The sequence below is a fragment of the Phacochoerus africanus genome, chromosome 3, assembly GCF_016906955.1.
Source record: "Phacochoerus africanus isolate WHEZ1 chromosome 3, ROS_Pafr_v1, whole genome shotgun sequence".
Taxonomy (NCBI): Eukaryota; Metazoa; Chordata; class Mammalia; order Artiodactyla; family Suidae; genus Phacochoerus; species Phacochoerus africanus.
In genome coordinates this window covers 137,955,885-137,978,061 of record NC_062546.1, presented here as the reverse complement: position 1 = coordinate 137,978,061, position 22,177 = coordinate 137,955,885, and the positions used below count along the sequence as shown (strand labels likewise).

Genomic DNA, 22,177 nt, shown 5'->3' with positions numbered 1-22,177 from the left:
TAGTTCGATCCCTGGCCTTGATTTTTTGCGTCGAGGATCCAGCATTGCCTTAAGCTGAGATATAAGTTGCAGACATGGCCCAGATCTCTGTTGCTGTGGCTGTGGTGTGGCTATAGCTCCAATTGAATCCCTAACCTGGACACCCCTATTTGCCACAAGTGGGCCCTCAAAAGCAAAAAAAAAAGAAAAAAGCAATCAGAAAAACCTGAATATATTGATTTACATAAACATCTGAGTAGCTATTCAAAGATAGACATTTTATTTTATTTTTTATTATTTTTTTAATTTATTTTTCTGCTGTACAGCATGGGGGCCAAGATACACTTACATGTATACATTTTTTTTCCACCCTTTGTTCTGTTACAATATAAGTATCTAGATATAGTTCTCAATGCTACTCAGCAGGATCTCATTGTAAATCCATTCCAAATTGTATCCGATAACCCCAAGCTCCTGATCCCTCCTACTCCCTCCCTCTCCCCCCAGGTGGCCACAAGTCTATTTTCCAGGTCCATGATTTTCTTTTCTGTGGAAATGTTCATTTGTGCTGTATATTGGATTCCAGTTATAAGTGAAATCATATGGTATTTGTCTTTGTCTTTCTGATTTATTTCACTCAGTATGAGTCTCTAGTTCCACCCATGTTGCTATAAATGGTATTATGTCGTTCTTTTTTATGGCTGAGTAGTATTCCATTGTGTACATATACCACATCTTCCTAATCCAATTCTCTGTCGATGGACATTTAGGTTGTTTCTATGTCTTGGCTATTGTTAACGGTGCTGCAGTGAACATGCGGGTGCATGTGTCTCTTTTAAGTAGAGTTTTGTCCGGATAGATGCCCAAGAGTGGGATTGCTGGGTCATATGGTAGTTCTATGCATAGTTTTCTAAGGTATCTCCAAACTGTTCTCCATAGTGGTTGTACCAGCTTACATTCCCACCAACAGTGCAGGAGGGTTCCCTTTTCTCCACACCCCCTCCAGCATTTGTTATTTGTGGAATTATTAATGATGGCCATTCTGACTGCTGTGAGGTGGTATCTCATGGTAGTTTTGATTTGCATTTCTCTAACAGTCAGTGATGCTGAGCATTTTTCATGTGCTTGTCGGCCACCTGTGTGTCTTCTTTGTAGAAATGTCAGTTCAGGTCTTTTGCCCATTTTCCCATTGGGTTGTTGGCTTTTTTGCTGTTGAGTTGTGTAAATTGTTTGTGTATTTTAGAGACTAAGCCCTTGTCACTTGCATCGTTTGAAACTATTTTCTCCCATTCTTTAAGTTGTCTTTTTGTTTTCTTTTTGGTTTCCTTTGCTGTGCAAAAAGCCTGTCAGTTTGATTAGGTCCCCTTGGTTTATTTTTGCTCAAAGATAGACATTTTGTATGCGAACAGACTGATGTAATAAGCAGAACAAGTAAGAAATTACATAGTATGTTAGGAAGTTATAAGTGCAATGGAGAAAAAATAAAGACAGAAATAGGGAGTGGAGGAGGGGCTTTGATTTAATGGGCTGGTCTGGAAAGGCCTCTGAGAAGATGGCTTTTGAACAGAGGGAGCCAGCCATGCAGAGTGCGGTCTCCACCTCAGGTGTACACATTTGACATTTTGATAAACACTCCCAAATTGTTAATTATACTTATTTATATTCTCAACAATAGTCTATTGAATGCCCCTGTCCCTGCCCTCACCAATTCTGGCTATTATCCATGTGGGGTTTTTTTTAAGACAATTTGGTAGAATAAGGATGGTACCTTATTTTTTTCATTTCCTTGATCATGTTGAGATTGAGCATCTTTATGCTAAAAGCTGTTTTATCCCTGTGTACTTACTGGTCCTTTTTTTCTTTTTGACTGGATCTGTTCTTTCCTGTACTTCTGAAGGATTTTGATATCTGTTAAGGGAAGTTTTCCACTTTGGTTTTTTTTTTTTTTTTGATAGTTTTCTTGGCTCTTCTTTTGCAGCTCTCAGAATAACTTATGTTAAAAAAAAACTTATAAGATATTGGGTTGAATTGCATTAAATCTGTAGATTATTTGGGGAGATTTTTTTGACCCTAAATGAGTATTGCCATTAGGGAGCAATGGATGTGCAGCAAAACCCCACAAATCTCGGGGCACCTGATAATTATAATATGCATTCGTTTCTCATTTCAGTGTGGGTCATCTAGGGTCACTGATCTAGACCAGATTGGCTGGGGCTTTTCTTCAAGGTTCAGCTGGGAGGGCATGACACCTCATTGCAGTTTGAACTCTGGTCTGCTCTAAGCGTGTTCTTTACTGGGCTCAGGCCAGAGAGCACTGGCTACCTAGAGGAAGCCCATCTCATAGTCATTGCAGAGATGCAGAGGACAGGCGGAAGTATGCTATTTCTCTAAAGCCAGCGTGGCCCACTACCATTCTTGTTCACATCCCAGGGGCCAAGAAGGATGTCCAAGTCTGTAGTCAGCGGTCCATGAAGTACAAGTTAGCATTTGTAGGGGGAACTGCTCAGTTTCATGGCAGAAAGCATGTATGTACTCAGGGAGAATGAAAAACTGGCTGTAATAATTCAGTATGGCACAGTGCATGATGAGAAACCTAATGTGTTGCCACATTTGTTCAGTTCCTTTTTTGAATACCCTTGAGTAAAGTTTTATATGAATTTCTGTAACTTTTGCATATTTCTTACTAAGTTTGTTTTTTGTTCCTATCAAAAAAAGGATTTTTAAATAATATTTTAAAATTTGTTTTTATTACATTGGAATCTATTTTAATGTTGTGAATTACTTTAATATTTAAATATTCAACCCATCTTTACATTCCTGAATTCTTTTAATAAATCCGTATAGTCAAGGTGAATTATTCCTTTATATTAGCTGTTGGGTATGGTTAACTAGTACTATATTCAGGTTGCTACTGGATTTAATGAGAGTGGTAAAATCTTTTGCTATCTTTCTTAAACATATTAAAAATAAGGTCAAGAGATTCTTTTGGGTTTAAATAATGAGACTGATATTTTTCATAAAGGAAATGTTATTTTACTAATTAATATTACTTATTTAGACAGTGGAATGGTCTAGACCAGAAAACCAGCATTTCAAGCCATCAAATTAAAAAATACATAAGTTTATTTCAGCATTAACTGAATTTTTTTTGCAGGTTATTGCTTCAAGATAATCAGAATGTGGAAGCACTAAGAATGCTGGCCCTTTACCATTTGTGTAGGGAGGGGGATATAGAGAAAGTAAGTTGTGTTATTTATGGTGACTGTATTAAATGTATATTTCATTACATACACATGTGTGTGCATGCAAATTAGAGCCTTGAAGTGCTCTTTTAGAATGTATGTCATGGTAATTTTTAGTTGATTTCTAGAAATATACCTTAACAAAGAGGCGGGCTTCTTAAATCACCTAGTAAAGCAAAAACAGTATATAATTAAAATTCCCCTGGAAAACTTGTAAAATTATTAATTACAGCATATGCAGTTTCTTTGTAAAACTCGTGTGCAGTAATGTACATGATTAATGTAACATGTGATACTGGGTGTGAAAGAGAACATATACAAAATATAATTCATAGTGTTTTTGCAATTTTATATTGAGTTTGCATAAATTAAATGAATTTAGGATGAAATCCAATTGGACCTTATAAGGCATGTGTTTTTCTAGTAATGCACACATTGACTGTATAGTGAATTATGGAATGCCAGAATCCAGTCTGAAATAAATAGTATCATAACAAGTATTAGATATAGACTGGTATTTATCTTGGTTAAATTGGTTAATGTGATGGTACCGAGTAAATACTTAGGAAAATACTGGAAGAATCTTAGAAGGAGTAACTCTTCTTTAAATTTTCCAGGCATTGAAATTATTTATGCTAAGTATTGTAATGGTTTTTCTATTCTAGAGAATATTTTATTTTATTTTTGTCTTTTTAGGACTGCACCTGCGACATATGGAAGTTCCCAGGCTAGGGGTTGAATCGGAGCTGTAGCCACTGGCCTGCGCCACAGCCACAGCAACATGGGATCTGAGCCATGTCTGTGACCTACACCACAACTCATGCCAACGCTAGATCCTTAACCCACTGAACAAGGCTAGGAATCAAACCGGCATCCTCATGGATGTCAGTCAGATTCGTTTCCGCTGATCTACAATGGGAACTCTTATGTTCTAGAGAATATTTTGAATATAAACCAGGCTACACAGGCAGTTTAGGAACTATCTCATATAATATTAATGCTTGTAAATATGTTATCATTCAAATCTCATGTGAATCATGAATTAATTATTGGAGAGGGAACTTGGCAAGTATAGTTAATTGAATACTCTGGGTATCTTTACTCACCTAAAGGTTTCACCATTCAATAACAACTATTAAAGAAACATTTTAAAATGCGATTATTTATTTATAATTATTGCACTTTTTATAAAAGGACTTTTTATACCTCTTGCAACATAAAAGATTTCATTGGAAGAGGGGAAATTTATAAAAGCAAAGATATTTAAAATATTAATCAAAATATTTATTAGTGTACATGTCATGTATTACGTTCTTTTGTTCTTATTTTACTCTAATATTAAACTGGATACTTTTGCTTTAGGCTGCCACCAAGCTGGAAAACTTAGGAAATGCACTGGATGCCATGGAACCACAGAATGCTCAGCTTTTTTATAAGATCACAGTAGCCTTCAGCAGAACTGTAAGAGTGCCAACAGAAGTCTGTTATTTGTAGCTGGAAATATAAAATAAGTCACAAAGGTTGAAGCACCAAAGCATGACCTTGATTGAAAATGTGATATGTCTATAAATATGCGATACATTCTTAAGAAAGGTAGATCAGAGGAGATAGTTTCCAACTATCAGAAGCCTTCATGGACGAAGTGGCACTTGTGGATCCTTTAAGCATAAGGAAGTGCCTTGCAGACAAAGGAAGTGGGAAGTGGTTTATTTTAACCAGAGTGTAGGAGTTATGACTCAGATTGTTCTTTGTGTTTTTGAAGCTATTTATTTTAATGTGGGTAATAGAATATTTTTGATGAGGGAAATGGTTGCTATTTTTTATTTATTTATTTATTTATTTAGGGCTGCACTCGTGGCATATGGAACTTCCCAAGTTAGGGGTTGAATTGGAGCTGTAGCTGCTGGCCTACACCACAGCACAGCAATGCCAGATCCTTAGCCCACTGAGCAGGGCTGGGAATCAAACCATTCTCACGGATACTAGTCAGGCTCATTACTGCTGAGCCATGATGAGAATGCTTCCTTTTTTTTTTTAATAATAGTAAAGAAATGATTTTATTATGCACACTAAATAAAAAGAAGGTACTCAAGACTGGAATAGAGAGGGTGTTCCAGTCATGGCTCAGTGGTTGTGAACCTGACTAGGATCATGAGGACATGGGTTCCATCCCTGGCCTTGCTCAGTGAGTCAAGGATCCGTCATCACCGTTACCGTGAGCCGTGAGCCGTGTAGGTTGCAGATGTTGTTCACATCCCACATTGTTGTGGCATAGGCTGGCAGCTGCAGCTCTGATTTGACTTGTAGCCTGGGAACTTCCATATACTGCAGGTGTGGCCCTAAAAAGACCAAAAAAAAAAAAAAGAATGGAATAAATATAACAGAATCTTAAAATTGTACAAGAAATGAGAGGATTAAAAGTTAGCTAAATTAGAAAAAATAAAAATAAGGAAAAAGCCACACAAAGTAAGTAAAATAAATTTGAAAGAAAATAATCAAGGATATTAATTGTTAAGTGACATGAATAGTCTGAATTTGTTTATTTAAATACAAAGATTGTCAGATCATGTGAAATTTAGAATAACTGCCCCTCTACCCCCCATTATAAAAATTTGAATTAAGGAGGTATTTATCTTTTTTATTTACCTACTTTCAGACATATGGTTTTTATTAGTTGACAACAAATCAGTTTAGTAACAACTCCTAAAAGTTGTTGTGTTCAAGGGTTATTATACATATTCTAACAGCATTATCATTTCTTGAAATATTTTTGAAGGTTTTTTTTTTTTTTTTTTAAGAGGATTCTAAGGCATGCTTCTCACTGGTGATACACTTGTCTTTAGAGGTAAAGAAGATACTTATCCTGGTTTTTGATTCAATAATACACAAACACACACATCTATGTATATTTTATATATATGTTTTATGCTATACATATATATTTACACAAACTCACTAATATATATATAAAAACTTAAAGGAATGATTGTCTTTTCCGAATTGTAAGACAATCATGAGGCAGTTGAAAAAAGCTCTAAAAATATGCTTGTGAAACATCATTAAAAGCAGTATACTTTTTAAGATGGCTGGTTTTTTGTTTTGTTTTGGGTTTTTTTGACTTTTTAGGGTCGTACCCACACATACAGAAGTTCCCAGTCTAGGGATTGAATCAGCGCTCCAGCTACTGGCCACAGCTACAGCCATAGCAATGCCACATCCAAGCCACATCTGTGACCTACACCACAGTGCCCGGCTATGCCTGATCCTTTAACCCTTTGAGCAAGGCCAGGGATCAAACCCACATCCTCCTCATGGATTTCAGTTGGATTTGTTTTCACTGAGCCAGGACAGGAATTCCCAGCTTTTTTTTTTTTTTTTTAAAGCACTACTTAAATTAGGATATTTAAGTTCTAATAGCATATAAACTCTTGCTTGCTGCATTGTCTAGATAGTAAACAGAGCAGTTTTATTTTTCTTTGGTTATAAAATTATTTTGTTCTACATTTTGCTTCTGTGAAGTACAAATAATGTGTATGTATACACACACACATAAAACTAATTCTCCCATCTGAGTAGAAGTCTTTGGTCTAACTTAATTCTTTTTTTCTTTTTAGTGTGGACGTAGTCAACTCATTCTTCAGAAAACTCAAACATTAGTAGAAAGAGCTTTTAATTTAACTCCTCAGGAATCAGAATTTGCTACAGAACTTGGATACCACCTGGTTTTACAAGGAAAAGTTAAAGAGGCATTGAAGTGGTATAATGCTTCCTTAACACTAGGAGAAAACAATGTCTCTGCACTAATCGGTATGACAGCTTTCTATGAGTATTCCTCATACAGATGCAATAATAGTTGCTTTTAATCTCTGCCTTTGAGAAAAGACGTGTTTTGCCATTTTCTAAAATTAACCTTTTCTCCACTGTTTACAACAGAAGAAAATCATGTACCTTGAAAAATAAAACTTTTACTTCTTAAATAATATCTTGAGAGAATAGATTTTTATGAGATAATTCCCATAAATTATGAATTCCTTAGTAACTGATTTTATATGACTACAAAGCTATTCACTTTGTTTTCTTTCACTCTTTTTCTTCTTCCTGTTTTTTTTTTTAATCTAAAACTTCAAGGTATTATGGCCAAAAAAGCCTTATTTAATATTGTTTGTGAAGTGTACATGCCTGAAATGATGTGGACTTTGACTGCTTTTGTTCATTTGGTTTTAGGATGCATTCAGTGTCAGTTGATAGAAGGACAGTTACAGGAGGCAGAGCATCAGCTAGAATTCCTTAGGGAAATTCAGCAGTCTATTGGAAAACCAGCGGTATAGTATTTTATTTTATCAGATGGTAGATCCTAGGTGCTCTTTATAAAATGTGAAATTTTAAATGTCTTAATATTTAGTAATGGTCTTAGAGTACTAAGGTACACTAATTTTATATGTAATTCACTTATTAATTTACCTCCATGTAAAATTAGACTTTATTCTTCCACAAGATTCTAAAAATCCATTCAAGTTAATAAAGTTTGAACAAATATTTCACATAAATAACACTTCATATACATTTGAAGTCATTGCCTTATAACTGAATGGGGTCATTTATGAAAACTACTTACTTTTCAGGAATTAACCTATTTACATGCAATTCTCGCTATGAAGAAAAATAAACGACAAGAAGAAGTTATTAATCTGTTAAATGATGCCCTGGATACTCATTTTTCACATTTAGAAGATTTACCCCTTGGCATACAGTATTTTGAGAAGTTAAATCCCGATTTCTTGCTAGAAATTATTACAGACTATTTGAATTTCTGTCCAATGCAGGTAAGTGATTCTGGGACTTAGTTTCAAGGATGCAGCTACATGATGTTTCATAATATGTGCCAATAAATTGTGTTCCACATATTAGACTATAATCAGCATCTTAAAATGAAAGTGTTTGTATCTGTATTAAGTGAAATAATTTCAATCAAAATATTTGTAGTAATGACTGCTATCTACTAATAAGTATATTGGTTTACAAATACTCATTTGTAATTCATAAAATCTTATAGTCTTGAATTTAAGCTATCATTTAATTCAGTTGCTTATGTTGTATTTGAATCTCCTCCATAACTTCTTCAATTAAGTGCTCACCCCATCGCACTCAAAGATGGAGTTCTTATTATATGACTGATTGTTAGACTATATGTCCTATGTTAAGTCAGTCTGTTTTGGAGTTCCTGTCATGACTCAGTGGTTAATGAATCCGACTAGGAACCATGAGGTTGCGGGTTCGATCCCTGGCCTTGCTCAGTGGGTTAAGGATCCAGCATTGCTGTGAGCTGTGTGTAGGTCGCAGATGCAGCTCAGATCCTGAGTTGCTGTGGCTGTGGCGTAGGCCGGTGGCTATAGCTCCGATTAGCCCCCTAGCCTAGGAACCTCCACATTCTGTGGGAGCGGCCCTAGAAAAGGCAAAAAGACCAAAAAAAAAAAAAAGAAAAGAAAAAGTCTGCTGTGTGCTTAAAAAAAAAAAACTCACCCATTTACTGTTCTTCCTTATCTCTCTGGAATGACCTGGAGCAAGTCCAATACTTAGTCTAGGCAAGGATCATTCCTCATTCATAAAATAGACCTTCAGATTTTGGAAATTAGTTTTGATGTAACTCTAAACAATTCCAGGTTCTCAACCATTCATTTGTTATATGACATAGTTTTAGAACCCTGGTTATGAGCCTGAGGCTATTCTTTATTTTGTCGGTGCCTCATTGAGGTCACTCTTCCAAATATGGATTTGTCCTGCAAGACTTAGATTAATTCTGGATGTTCATCCAGCTTTTTGTGAATCACACTACATCATCGAACCCTGTTGAATGAACTGTTAACTAAAATCCTTAGATATGTTATTCACTCCAACTTTGGACCCAAGTGTAGGATTCCACATTTAACCCTAGGTGGGACATCTCCTCAGAGTTGTTTTCTCCTCAGCTTTATCCCGTGACTCCAGATTACTGTATTCTTTTGGATCCTGATCATCATCTAGTTTATGTGGATTTTTCTTGTCAAATATCTGCCTTATCTAGCACCCAGGTAGAACTGAGAAGGGAACCCTGTATTGGATTACCAGGGAGTTCATTCCGAGTTGATGTAGATCCACTAGTCAACACTCTTTTATTATGGACAGGAAGCAGATGACTTTATTATGCACAACTCACAATTCAACACAGTGATAGCATGATGGGTGCTGTCAAATACTTCACTCCTAAAAGCCTAGTTATTAGCATTCTCCCTGATTTACAGCCCCACTAAAAAGGAAATGAGAATAATGACCTTTCCTCACAGAGCCTATGCTGCCTTTCATTGATTATCATGTCCGTTTCAAGACTTTAATAATCTATTTTTTCCAACTAACCCCTCTGGAATCACACCTGGCGTTGATCTCAGTCTTAGTCTGAGATACTCATGCAGTATTTAAAATTCATCAACAAAGGCTTGTAGGTACCCAGCACACTATTCAAAGCTGGGGAAATAGTGGCATAAAGACAAACTACAACCCTTGCCTTCTTGAAGCATGAATACTAGCAGGAAGAGACATTATCAATCATATACTGTTAGAACATCACAGAAGAAAATAACAGGGCGGAGAGAGGGGATAGTAATTTTAGATAAGGTGGGCTGGCTAGGCCTCATGAGATGGTAACATTTGAAAAAATGTGAAGGTCATGTGGAAATATGGTAGAGAGTGTTTTAGGCAAATGGAGTGTTATGTTGGTGGCCCAGAGGGACACAAGGAGATGAGTGTGGCCAGGACAGAGTGAGGAGGTGGGGAGCATTCACCATGAGGTCACAGCACAGAAGACCTGTTGTAACTTCTCTGGCTTCAGTTCTGAGAACAGTTGGGAGCCTCTGCAGCACTTCCAGCATGATCTAGTTCAACATTTTAGCAGGATTGTGCTGGCACCTGTGCTGAGACTATATTGTACAAGGAGCGAGAAATAATGTCTTAAGTGGTGGTTGGGTCCTTGGTCCACAGACATCTTATTTTTCCACTATGTAACCTTTAATCAGCATGATACAATCTAATTAGCGTTTATAATTCCCCATTTATATTTCAGGGGGAAATATCAGAAAGGCAGACTTGTTTCTCTCTCCAGCTCTGTTCCTACTTCTTTGGCCCTTTTATGTATGGAGTTTTTTAAAAATCAGACAGATGCTGTCTTAGAGATTTGCCATATAGGTCCTAGGTTTTTTCCTATTATTCAGTCTAAAATTACAGTAAAAATGATCGTTGTTTTCCATAAGCAATTCTTAGCAAGTGGTGAAGAACATTATCAGAACCTCACCCTATTGCCTATGCATTCTTTTTTTTCATTTTTAAAAAATTTTATTGAAGTATAGTTGATTTATAATGTTCTGTTAATTTCTACTATACAGCAAAGTGATTGTTATACATATACACATATCCATTCCTTGTCAGATTATTTTTCCATATAGGATATCACAGAATATTGACTAGAGTTCTCTGTGTTATATACTTTATTTTCAGTTACAGTGAAAACATAAATATTTTTAAGAATATGCTCTCTATAAAAGAGGCAAAACTAAATGTGAAACTACTATAGAATAATAAGACAAAGAATGCTGAATTTTACTACATAGGTTATACGTGCTCTAGACATTTCAAGAAGTTGGAGTATTCTAGGCACCAGTGTACTCTGAAAATCCTTCTAAGCACACATTTTTTGGTGCCTCAATGTAGTGAGAAGATGTCACACTTTCTTGTTAGTAACAATGGCTTCTTGTAGGAGTGTTTGTCAGTAAGAGGCTGTACTCCGGTTAGGAGTCTGTATGTGTGGAGTGTAAGGTTGAGGGGATGGGATAAAGGAAAGAATAAGGTAAGTAAGTAAGCCAAAGCCAGGAGAGTGAATATTGGATACTTAAACTGTAATAATCACATTTTTAAGTTGTGAGTGGATAACCACTGGAAAAAGATTGGTAGACAGCCATTAAAAGAGTAGAACGTGCTCTACTACTGCTTTAGTTAGTGTATTTATTTGCTATGAATAAAAAGAGCAAAAAGTTTGAGTGCCTACAGCATGCCAGGTGGAAAAAAGTGGGGAATATGAAGGTTTGAGACTTTTGGTATCATATACATTAGTGTGTTCTACCTTCAGATTGTACTACAATGACAAAACCTGAATTTTCTAAAATCTGACCTTAAAATATTCTAGAAGGTGGTACAAGTTATTGAATTGAATAAATCAGAGGGCAGGTTGAAAGTTGGAACTGCCATTGCCTTGGCTGTCAGTTCCAGCAAGAAACTACCTCTCATTATCTACTCCTTTGAATAGATATAGTTCCTTAGTGAAGCTTTGGAACAGATATGGTCCTTTCACATAATATCAAATGAGTAATTGTATAATAATTTCACAATTATTTTGCTGAGCAAAAGCTATTATTTATATAGTTTGTTCATAAATCCCAGGGAGATAAATTAGTATTAGTCTGGTCATAGTAAAGATAAGGGGCAGTAAATTGAATAAGAAAAATTTTAGAAAAATATGTGGGTTTTGCCTTTCACTTTGTAATTAATATGTGTTTATTTTTAGCTGAATAGTGTTATAAATTTATAAAATTATCTACTGATTTGCTTTATTTAGCCTGCAAGTCCTGGGAAGCCTCTTTCTCCATTTCTCAGACGTTGTACCTCAGTCCTGGAGACTATAGTAAGAACTGTACCAGGTCTTCTGCAAGCTGTCTTCCTAATAGCAAAAGTGAAATATCTGTCAGGTAAGATATACATTAAAAGCTTAAAATTACCTTTATATATTCTGATGTTGATAAGAACAGATATGAACAAACTAAACACGCCACATATATAGAGGAGTCACATATAATCCACATTCTCCATGTGCACAGAGAAGTAATTTTTATCCAAAATAAAACACATGACTTTCTTTACTATTTAATTCTTAAAATTACTGTAAACTCTTGTGGGTCAAGTGAATTTCTGGGAAAATACAGTTCTACCGCTTAAAAGTCCATCATGTGGTAGTAGGGCCTGACAAGAAGAGTATATAGTCTTTAATCTTTCCTTTGAAGCGATCATAATCCATAATTGTTGACTCATTGGCATAACCAAATGTGATATTTGCCAGGTTTCAGGCCCTTAAGAAATTTATTGATTAATTCCTATTTAGTTTCTTGCTGTGCAGAGCTTAAAAAAAAGATCTTAGTTATAACCTTAGCTTTTTAGGACACACACAAACATATATGACTATCATGTGGTATTTATGCATGTACTTTTGCTGGCTGAATGCTATGCAGAGTAAATTATTTTGTAATGTCCTAGAGGGCGGAAGCCAGCTTAAAGATATTCATTCTTGCGTACAGTTACTTCTTATACATAATGGAAAGAATTGAGTGACTTTACCAGTTTTTTGGTTCTTGGTTTTAACTGTTAAAAAAAAAAGATCTCAAAAGCTTGTTTCACTTCAAAAGTAAATACTGTAGTTGTAAGAAGTGACTCTGTAATACCTTCTTTTGATTGAGTTCTATTGAGCCACACGAGATTTCTACATTCTGCCCACTTGGAATGGGTGTCACCTACTAGGTCTAGGTGGTCAAACTGGGACTTGGAGTCCTGTGACTACTTTATTAAACACTATTTATTTTCAATTTTGATATAAATCAGTCTCAGTATAGTAATACTTAATTGCCCAAGTCTCTAGGAATGAAAGTCTTGTATATAACCCCATTTAAAAAAATAGAAGCCTGAAATAATGTGAAACAGTGTTGGCACCTGTCTAAATAGCAGTATTCTTGCTAAATTGCCAACTGCAGTGACTTTTGGCACCAACTACCTGGAGTGGACCAAACTTCACAGGTTAGGGGCACAGTGCTGCATCTGTCTGCCCTCACATTAGCCAGCAGCCACAAGGTGAGGGATTGCCAGGGCCACCTGCACTTGTGGCTACAAATTTAGGGTTCCTATTCAGGAAAGTACTGTATTTAGGATTAGAGTGTTATGATAGCAAAGGATATTAATCTGGACCAGCAAAAGGAGGAGATGCGGAGGGTGAGCTCTGGGAGGGTCCCAAATGTGAAGCTTCCATTGTCCTCTCCCTGTGGAGTCAGGACATAATCAACTTTCCAACACTGACGCCTGACTACAGCTGTAGGACATTAGCAACCAGGGAAGCTCACCCAAGATTCAGTATCCAGAGTTTATTAGGGTTTTATTACATAAGCATGGATTGAATCTTTGCCATGTGATCGAACTCAATCTCTAGATCCCATCGTGCAAGTCAAGCTGGTATATGTGTGGCTCAAAGCCCCACTCCTCTAATCACAGGATTGCTTCCTGGCATAGCCCAGACCCCATCCTGAGTCACGTCAGCAGCATAAACTGTCAGGGCCCACTGTGAGTAACAAAGACATTGCTGTTGCTTGGGAAATTCTGAGCTCTAGAAACTGTCTCCCTGGAACCTGGGATACAGGCCAAATTCTTTTTTTTTTTTTTTTTTTTGCAGTCAGATTCTTTATTGCACAAGATCCTGACAAAGGCACAGCTGCAGGACAGAAATTTCTTTCATTTTTTTTTTTGTCTTTTTTTTTGCTATTTCTTGGGCCGCTCCTGCGGCATATGGAGGTTCCCAGGCTAGGGGTCTAATCAGAGCTGTAGCTGCCGGCCTACGCCAGAGCCACAGCAACGCAGGATCCGAGCCGTGTCTGCAACCTACACCACAGCTCACGGCAAGGCCGGATCGTTAACCCACTGAGCAAGGGCAGGGACTGAACCCGCAACCTCATGGTTCCTAGTCGGATTCGTTAACCAATGCGCCACCATGGGAACTCCTCTTTCATTTTTAAACCCAAGAGAAGTTGGGCTGTTCTTAGATAAGAATGTGATGTGATCTTTGTTTATATGGGCCTGTTTTTCACACCGATGATAACCCATTTCTCCATTTTTAAATACTTAGTGACCTTCTGAAGTTAACCAGACATACTCTTCCCCATGACCTTTAAAAGGAACAAAAAAGATTACCATCTCAATTATTCATACTGTCTTCACTTTTTCTTCAGTCTCTTATTTGCAACCTAAATTCTTTTCTATGTACTTGCCCGTTAGTAATAACCTCTTTTTTTCAAATTATCTCCTTAATCCTCTTCCTTCCTAAAAGAACATGGGGTAGTAATTTGTATGCAAATTTATTATGTTTAACTTTCCCATTTCCTTTTTTGTCTGCACAGTTCTGAGTGTTGGATTGCAGTACAATGAACTGAAAATGAACAATGAAAAAGCATGTTTATTATGCTTGATGGCTAATTGACAAATTTTGACACTGTAGTTAATAAGTTACTGTGCTGCATTAGACAAATTTTTGTTCATTAATCCTCTCTAAGAAAAGTGTTTTCTGTTTAAACGGATTTCTGTTAAAAGAAGGTTGAGCCTGTGGGAACTGAAGGCCTGACTGTAAGCTTTATTTTACCTGTTGAGGTGTCAGGTAATGTTATGGAGAGTAACTGAGCAAATGATAATTTAGCATCTTCCCCCCCAGCCCCATTCTCCTAGCAGAGTTACATAGGGAACTGGCCTAGCTATACCTGCTTAAGGCCAGTTTATGAGATGGCTAAATGCAAATCAGTGTGGGTTACAGCATGAGAAACTTCTAGCATCTGGAGTCTATGCTGCTATTTCTCTGAAGAGCCTTCTCCTACATTATCTGTAAGCCCAAGGTAGATTCTAATATTCTGTTCTCTTTAATCTTAATCATTTCCTCCTATTTTAAGACTCACACATGTACTTAAAAACCTATAATAGAATACAGTCTGCAAAAATACTGAGTTGCTAATGATTTACACCTGAAACTAACATAAGATTGTAAATCAACTATACTTCAATTAAAAAAAAAAAAGACAACTCCCAGGTATATAGTGGGTGTGTTTCCAAAACATTTGATATTTCAATTAGTATTTAAAGGCATTTTAAATCTGTAACCCACGTTTCTAAACCTCTGGAATATATCCTTATATCTTTTTTGTTATTTTATGTATGGTAGTAAAATTTGTGGCCAAGAATGATTACTAGACTAAATATTCTTTGTTGATATTGCACTATAACATTCTAGCTATTTAAGTTTCTGTGTTTTACATAACTTATTTTAATGAAATTGTAAATTAAAATTTTTTTTTTGCCCAGGAAAATAAAGGTACATTTATAGGGCTCTTAGTAACTGCGGTGATTGGATTCTGATCATTTCACATGGTTTTCTTGATTTGCTCCTTGTGGCCAAGGAGTGGCCTGACTTTAGGGGTATTCTTTCATGCAAACTAAAAAGCAGCTGACCAGTGCAGATAGAGGTTAAACTGTGACCTTATGAATTGAGTTCTTTAAGTTCAAACACCAGAACTATCCATAAACTAAATACTTTTTCTCCTTCTTCTCTCGAATTTCTGTCTCTTAGTTGAATTAAAACAGTGCTTCGTTTCCTCATTAGGTGATATTGAAGCGGCTTATAATAACCTGCAGCATTGCCTAGAGCGCAGTCCTTCTTATGCAGATGCTCACCTCCTGATGGCTCAGGTTTATTTGTCTCAGGAAAAATTCAAATTGTGTTCTCAGGCTCTTGAACTTTGTCTGAGCTATGATTTTAAGGTAAGTGTTCCAGGCTCAAGTAGTTAAAAGATATATCACCCTCCTTGAACCTTTAGCAAATGTTTACATATTCAATTATTTTGCATTTTAGTCTGTAATATTTTGCAAATAAATAAATTTTTTAATGGAAAATATTTTGAACTCATGAGCAGTAGGAGAAAAAATAGAGGCAACTGTGGTAAAGAACGATAGAGACTTGGTAACAAAAGACCCGGAATTAGTGTCTGGTCTTTTCACTAATATCTCTCTGAACCTCAGTTTTCTTTTCTATAAAGCCAATATAATAATACCCTACAATTATAGTGAACATTAAATGCAATAATGAAGTATGTAAAGATAACTGTATCCTTAGAGCATTATGCCAAATATTTTTATGTTTAAGGATTTTATTTTATTGCTTGTTTCTATATTGGACCTTGGTTTTTAATAACTTTTTAAGGTACATCATCAAAGAATGCCTGGTCACTTTGAAAGCTGGTATTTGGTTTGAGGTTAGAAACATGACATTTCTATCCATGATATTCACTGTGAACATGCAATATCCCTGAGTCTTATGGAAAATCCCAGGTTTGGGTGCTTCCTCAGCAACCCGGGGTCATAGAGGAGCTCCTCAGACTTTCGCTTTGGTTGGCAGTGTCTTAGACCCTGTGATGTGAGAACCCTTTAGTGCACTGGGGAATTCAGGTTCCACGCATGGTTTGCAGAAGATAATGCCTGCTTCTTAGGATGATAGTTCTCATGATTGGTGGTGCACTGTGACCCCGGTGCCAGTGCCCCACCCTGTGAATCAAAATCTTTGGGAGAAGAACACAAGGTCCAAAGGTAAATGCAATGCCTCTCTGGGGCTCAGGTCCCAGGCTTAGAAGGACTGTAGCCATTAGATGGCTGCCATATCACCTTATTCTGGACCATCTTCTTTTGTCTTCTCTTTGACTCCTTTCTCATTAATTCTATCATTCTTTTTTCTTTTTCTTTTTAAGGCCAGCTGCAGCATATGGAAGTTCCCAGGCTAAGGAAGAATTGGAGCTGCAGCTGCCAGCCTACACCACAGTTATAGCAATGCCAGATCCGAGCCACATCTGTGACCCACACTGCAGCTCGCAGCAGTGCAGGATCCTTAACTCATCAAGCAAGGCCAGGGATTGAGCCCACATCCTCGTGGATACTAATCAGGTTCTTAACCCACTGAGTTACAACAAAAACTCCCCATTTTGTCGTTCTGTTTTTCTGTATATGCTGTCGATAGCTAAAATAAACAGAGACTTCATTAATATGTATTTTGGAGTAGTATCAAAGGATGAAATCAAGGTTTAATTAAGATGTTGAAAGCTTTAATCTTCAAAATTGAAAAGAAAGGAGTTCCCATTGTGGCCCAGCAGGTTAAGAACCCAACTAGTGTCCGTAAGGATACAAGTTCAGTCCCTGGTCTTGTTCAGTGAATTAAAGATCTGGTGTTGCCATGAGCTATGGTATAAGTTGCAGATGCAGCTTGCATTCCACAATGCTGTGGCTGTGACATGGGCCAGCAGCTGCAGCTCCAATTCGACCCTAGCTTGGGAACTTCCTTATGCCGCAGGTGCAGCCCTAAAAAGGAAAAAAGAGAAGAAACTGTGTTTGTAGAAATCTGATAACTTTATATTAGTACTAGAAACTTCAGATAAATTCATTTCCTGAAAATTAAAATAATTACTGAGAATACATTTGCTAGCCTTATAAACTTTTTTGTACCATTTCTCTTCTTTCATGGTCAAAGCACTAATCAGTGTGTCAACTACGGGGACACTAGGTAGTGGCAGGTTACCTGAATTCTGGTTTAATTCTGATTTAAGTGATCAGAATGTAAGAGGACAACATAGACCTCAATGCATACAATCAGTGTAGACTGTCCTCAAAGATGCTATTATTTTAATGTTTGATGTATGGTAAATTATGTATTTATTGTTGTTAGCATTTCAAGAATGTATTTGTGAATTTTTTTTTTCAGGTGAGAGAATATCCTTTATATCACTTGATAAAAGCTCAGTCACAAAAGAAAATGGGAGAAATAATAGAAGCAATTAAAACTCTGCGTATGGCAATGAATTTACCAGGGATGAGAACTGGTGCTTCCTCAAAATCAAAATGCACAAAAACTGAAGTTGATGCAAGCCATCGTTTATCAATCTTTCTTGAGTTGGTAGAGGTTCACCGCTTAAATGGAGAACAGGTACATTAAGTTTAATTCAATGGCTCAGTTATGAACTTTGGTATTTAAGTATATGTAGTATTAGGAAAAGAAAAAGCTAAAGTTATTCCCATGGCCACATGATAAAGTTTAGAAAATTTATTTCTCATCACTTGGCACCCCTAATGTTAGATGTAGTTTGCACCTGGATGACTTTATGTGTCAGTGTACTTACATTGGCTACCATGAAATGTAATAATAAATATATCTGTAATGTTATAATAAGATGTACCATGCTATGTATTTATGTATTAATATAATGCGTATAAGGAGTTCCCACCATGGCACAGCAGAAATGAATCCAACTAGGAACCATGAGGTTGCGGGTTCAATCCATGGCCTTGCCCAGTGGGTTAAGGATCCGGCATTGCTGTGACCTGTGGTGTAGGTTGCAGACAGGGCTTGGATCTGGCGTTGCTGTTGCTCTGGCGTAGGCCGGTGGCTACAGCTCTGATTAGACCCCTATAGCCTGGGAACCTCCATATGCCGCAGGTGCAGCCCTAGAAAAGACAAAAAGACAAAAAAATATATATCTGTATATAATGCGTATAATAATATAATGTATAATTACCTTGCCTATCATGAAAGGTAGTAATAGGACATGAAAGGTAAACTCATAGAACAAATATAAAATCAAATACTTAAAATACAGTTTTTCCCACTGTGGCACAGTGGGTTAAGAATCTGACTGCAGTGGCTCAGGTTGCTGCATAGGCGTGGGTTCAGTCCTTGCAATGGTGCAGTGGGTTAAAGGATTTGACACTGTTGCGGCTACAGCTTGGATTGCTCCCTGGTTGGGAAACTTTCATGTGCCATTAGTGTGGCCATTAAAAAAAAAAATTAATAAAATAAAAGAATAAACATAGAGGAGTTCCCATTGTGGCTCAGTGGGTTAAGAATCCAACATAGTGCCTGTGAGGCTATGGGTTAGATCCTTGGCCTGGCTCACTGGGTTAAGGATTTGGCATTGCTGCAGGCTGCAGCATAGGTCACAGGTGTGGCTCAGATCTGGTGCTGCCATAGGTCACAGCTGCAGATCCGATTTGACCCCTAGCCCAGGAACTGCCATATGCCACAGAAAAAAAATAAAATAAAAAATAAAGATAAATCATTAAAATAAAATAATTTAAAAAAGAATAATACAGATAGAAAACAAGCATGTAATTCTGAGAGAAGGAACCTTGTAGAAGGAATTTAACATCATTTATATCTGTTTTTTAGGTTACAGGAGTTGCTAACCAGTTATTTTCATATTTTACATTTTACTGGGAATTAAGGCTATGTCTGTGATGGAGGATAATGTGAGGAAAAGAATACATATGTATTTGTATTTCTGGGTCACTTTACAGCAGAAATTGACAGAACATTGTAAATTAACTATAATAGAAAAAATGAAAATATAAAAAATAAATAAGGCTATGTCTAGATACTTGCCAAATCTCAAAGAATTTCTATTTCACTGATAAGTTGATTCAGTTCTACCATAGATAGTTGATTCTAAGATGCATTTTTTTCACATTTTAACATTTCTTAAATCAGAATGTCTCAGAATCTCTAAAGTTGAGATGAATGAAAACAAACATTTTAGATTGGTTGAGGTACAGATTTGGAAATCAGGAAATATATTCACCTGAGGTAATCACAGGAACTAATCTGCTATGTAATGAAGAGCTGTGGAGCACAGAAAGTGACTGTGGACTGGATCCCACCAATGATGCACTAATGAACATGGCTACGAGTCAGGCTGCCTGAGTTAGAATTCTGGTTCTATCATTTGCTAACCTCTTAGCTCTCTGTGTCTCATTTTCCTTACTACAAGGCTAGGGTTAATAATAGTAACCTTAGGGGGTTTTGTGAAAGTTAAATGGGTTAATACAGCACTGGGTGCAAAGTAAATGTTTATTAAATTACAGTAGCAGCAACACTTGTGTAGTGAATGCTGTTGTGGTAGTTTTGAGAAGACTTTTCAGCTAACAAATATTTACAATGTCATCTGAATTTAGTCTCTGTATTTAGTTTTAAGTATTTGTATTTTTAATAAAAATATCAATATTTCATGAATGTCATAACTGGGCTATATCATGTGTTCATTCTCTACTAGTAGAAAATCTTCATTTCTAATGTAACTTGTTGAATTTTGGATGTTATTTTAATTTTGTCTTTACAGCATGAGGCGGCCAAAGTTTTACAGGATGCCATCCATGAATTTTCTGGGACATCTGAAGAGCTGCGTGTTACTATTGCTAACGCAGACCTAGCTTTAGCTCAAGGAGATGTGGAGCGGGCTTTAAGCATGCTTCGGAATGTCACTGTGGAACAGCCTTATTTCATAGAGGCTAAAGAAAAAATGGCAGATATCTATCTGAAGCACAGAAAAGAGAAAATGTTATATATCACTTGTTATAGGTGAGTGGTTCTTTCAACTCATTGTGTTTTGATATATTTCTCTCCTAAAATTAATCCCCAAGTTTTTCTTTTAACTGCATTTCAGATACTGTACAGATCCTTCCCTTAATGTGTTCCTGCCTCATTCTACTACCACCAACCACAATCACTCTAACCAAGTCTCGTTCTCCCTAAAACAGAAATCCGAGTAATTATGATTATCTCAGCCCGTGGCTGACTCTTGCTGCTCAACTCCTCCCTCATCAGATGTTATTTTTGGACCTGAATCTTCCTGTTTGGGAATCTTCCTGTTTGTGTGTATTCTAATAGCTTAAAAGCATTATGTAATGTAAGAGTTCAGGGGCTCAACAGTCATATTTAATGTTCAACATTGTAGTTATAACAGAAGAAAATTACAGCTTAGTACACACTGCACTAAGGTGTGCGTTACAGAAATGACAGGAGTTTTAAAAGTGTCGTACACTGAGGCCCTTAGGAGTTACTGGGATATACAACAGACCTACACAAATGTGTACAGATATACACATATACACAGATATGTCTGCGTTCACACATCATACACAGACATGCTCATATCCTGGCAGGCACAGGTTGCTCTCACTTGTCTCCTCAAAGCAAAAGATAAAGATACAAGCACACACTCCATGTGAGTGAAAATTTTTTCATTCTTGAAAACATAGTAAAATATTATGAATTAAGTCGTATTTGTTCATCTGTATTTTGTAAATATCAAAGCCCAGAAAGCTGCTGAGATTCTTTGTAGGTGTGAAGTGATTCAAAGAAACTGAGCAGCACCTCCAGTAATAGATGGATGGACTGGAGTTCCTCGATAATATTTTCTGTGATGTTTCTAAGAGGTCAGCACTATTGTCTGTGATGATATAAAAAAGTTTTTAAATGGGGTTGATGTGTTTGGATACACTATAGTAGTTTTAAGCATAGGCTTTTGTTTCAAGTAGATGTCACAAATTAGCTATAGTAAACTCTTAGCATCATCTATAAAATTGTAATAATTTTCTCATAGAGTTTTTGGACCAATTAAATGAGATATTATATATTAAAGACAGCATCATATTATTATTTCAGCAACTTCGGTATTTTGACTTTTAATAGTCTATGTTTTGCAGTTAAAATGTAATCAGCAAATATTGAAGTGGAAGATTTTATATTTTTTAAGGTACCTCATTGCATTATATGACTTAGCCATGAATATTGGGGTTCAAGATGCATAGGAGGACAATAAGTGTTTATCACTTCAGAATTAAAGAGAGCAAAACATATATATATTTCTGGATGATGAATGTTTATGTTTACTGTGTACCTGTATATACTCTTACTGGCACTTCAGAAAATGGAGAGATATAATAAAAAAAAATGGTTGACCTAGCATAAACAATCTGGGTGTGGGTGGGTTTTTTTTTTTTTTTTTTTTAATGTGACACTATTGGATATGAAGAAGGTACTCTGGAGACTGTTAGTTAATTGAAATAAAGTTTATCTTTTATTTAATTGGTGTAGAAGAAGAAATTTATATTCAGTGTACTAAGTAGAGTTGGTCTGATTTCCAGAGAAATTGCTGAAAGGATGCCCAGCCCTCGTTCTTTTCTTCTCCTTGGTGATGCATACATGAATATTCAAGAGGTAAAGTTTCTGATTCTACTGCGCTTAGATTTAAAAACTGAAAAAAAAA

The 22,177-nt window shown here is 36.4% G+C and overlaps 1 protein-coding gene across 3 annotated transcripts in view; it reads left to right on the top strand.

The window, feature by feature from the left end:
• The window catches only part of TTC21B (tetratricopeptide repeat domain 21B), an 87,976-nt gene that overhangs the window by 17,474 nt on the left and 48,325 nt on the right, over positions 1–22,177 (top strand). For all 3 annotated transcript variants that reach the window (XM_047772787.1, XM_047772786.1, XM_047772788.1), the window contains 10 exons: positions 3,134–3,218; positions 4,584–4,682; positions 6,836–7,028; positions 7,446–7,543; positions 7,844–8,044; positions 11,860–11,989; positions 15,700–15,857; positions 17,842–18,063; positions 20,249–20,487; positions 22,056–22,128. In XM_047772787.1, coding sequence (XP_047628743.1) covers positions 3,134–3,218; positions 4,584–4,682; positions 6,836–7,028; positions 7,446–7,543; positions 7,844–8,044; positions 11,860–11,989; positions 15,700–15,857; positions 17,842–18,063; positions 20,249–20,487; positions 22,056–22,128 — 1,498 coding nt within the window. The remainder of the gene's footprint in view (positions 1–3,133; positions 3,219–4,583; positions 4,683–6,835; positions 7,029–7,445; positions 7,544–7,843; positions 8,045–11,859; positions 11,990–15,699; positions 15,858–17,841; positions 18,064–20,248; positions 20,488–22,055; positions 22,129–22,177) is intronic.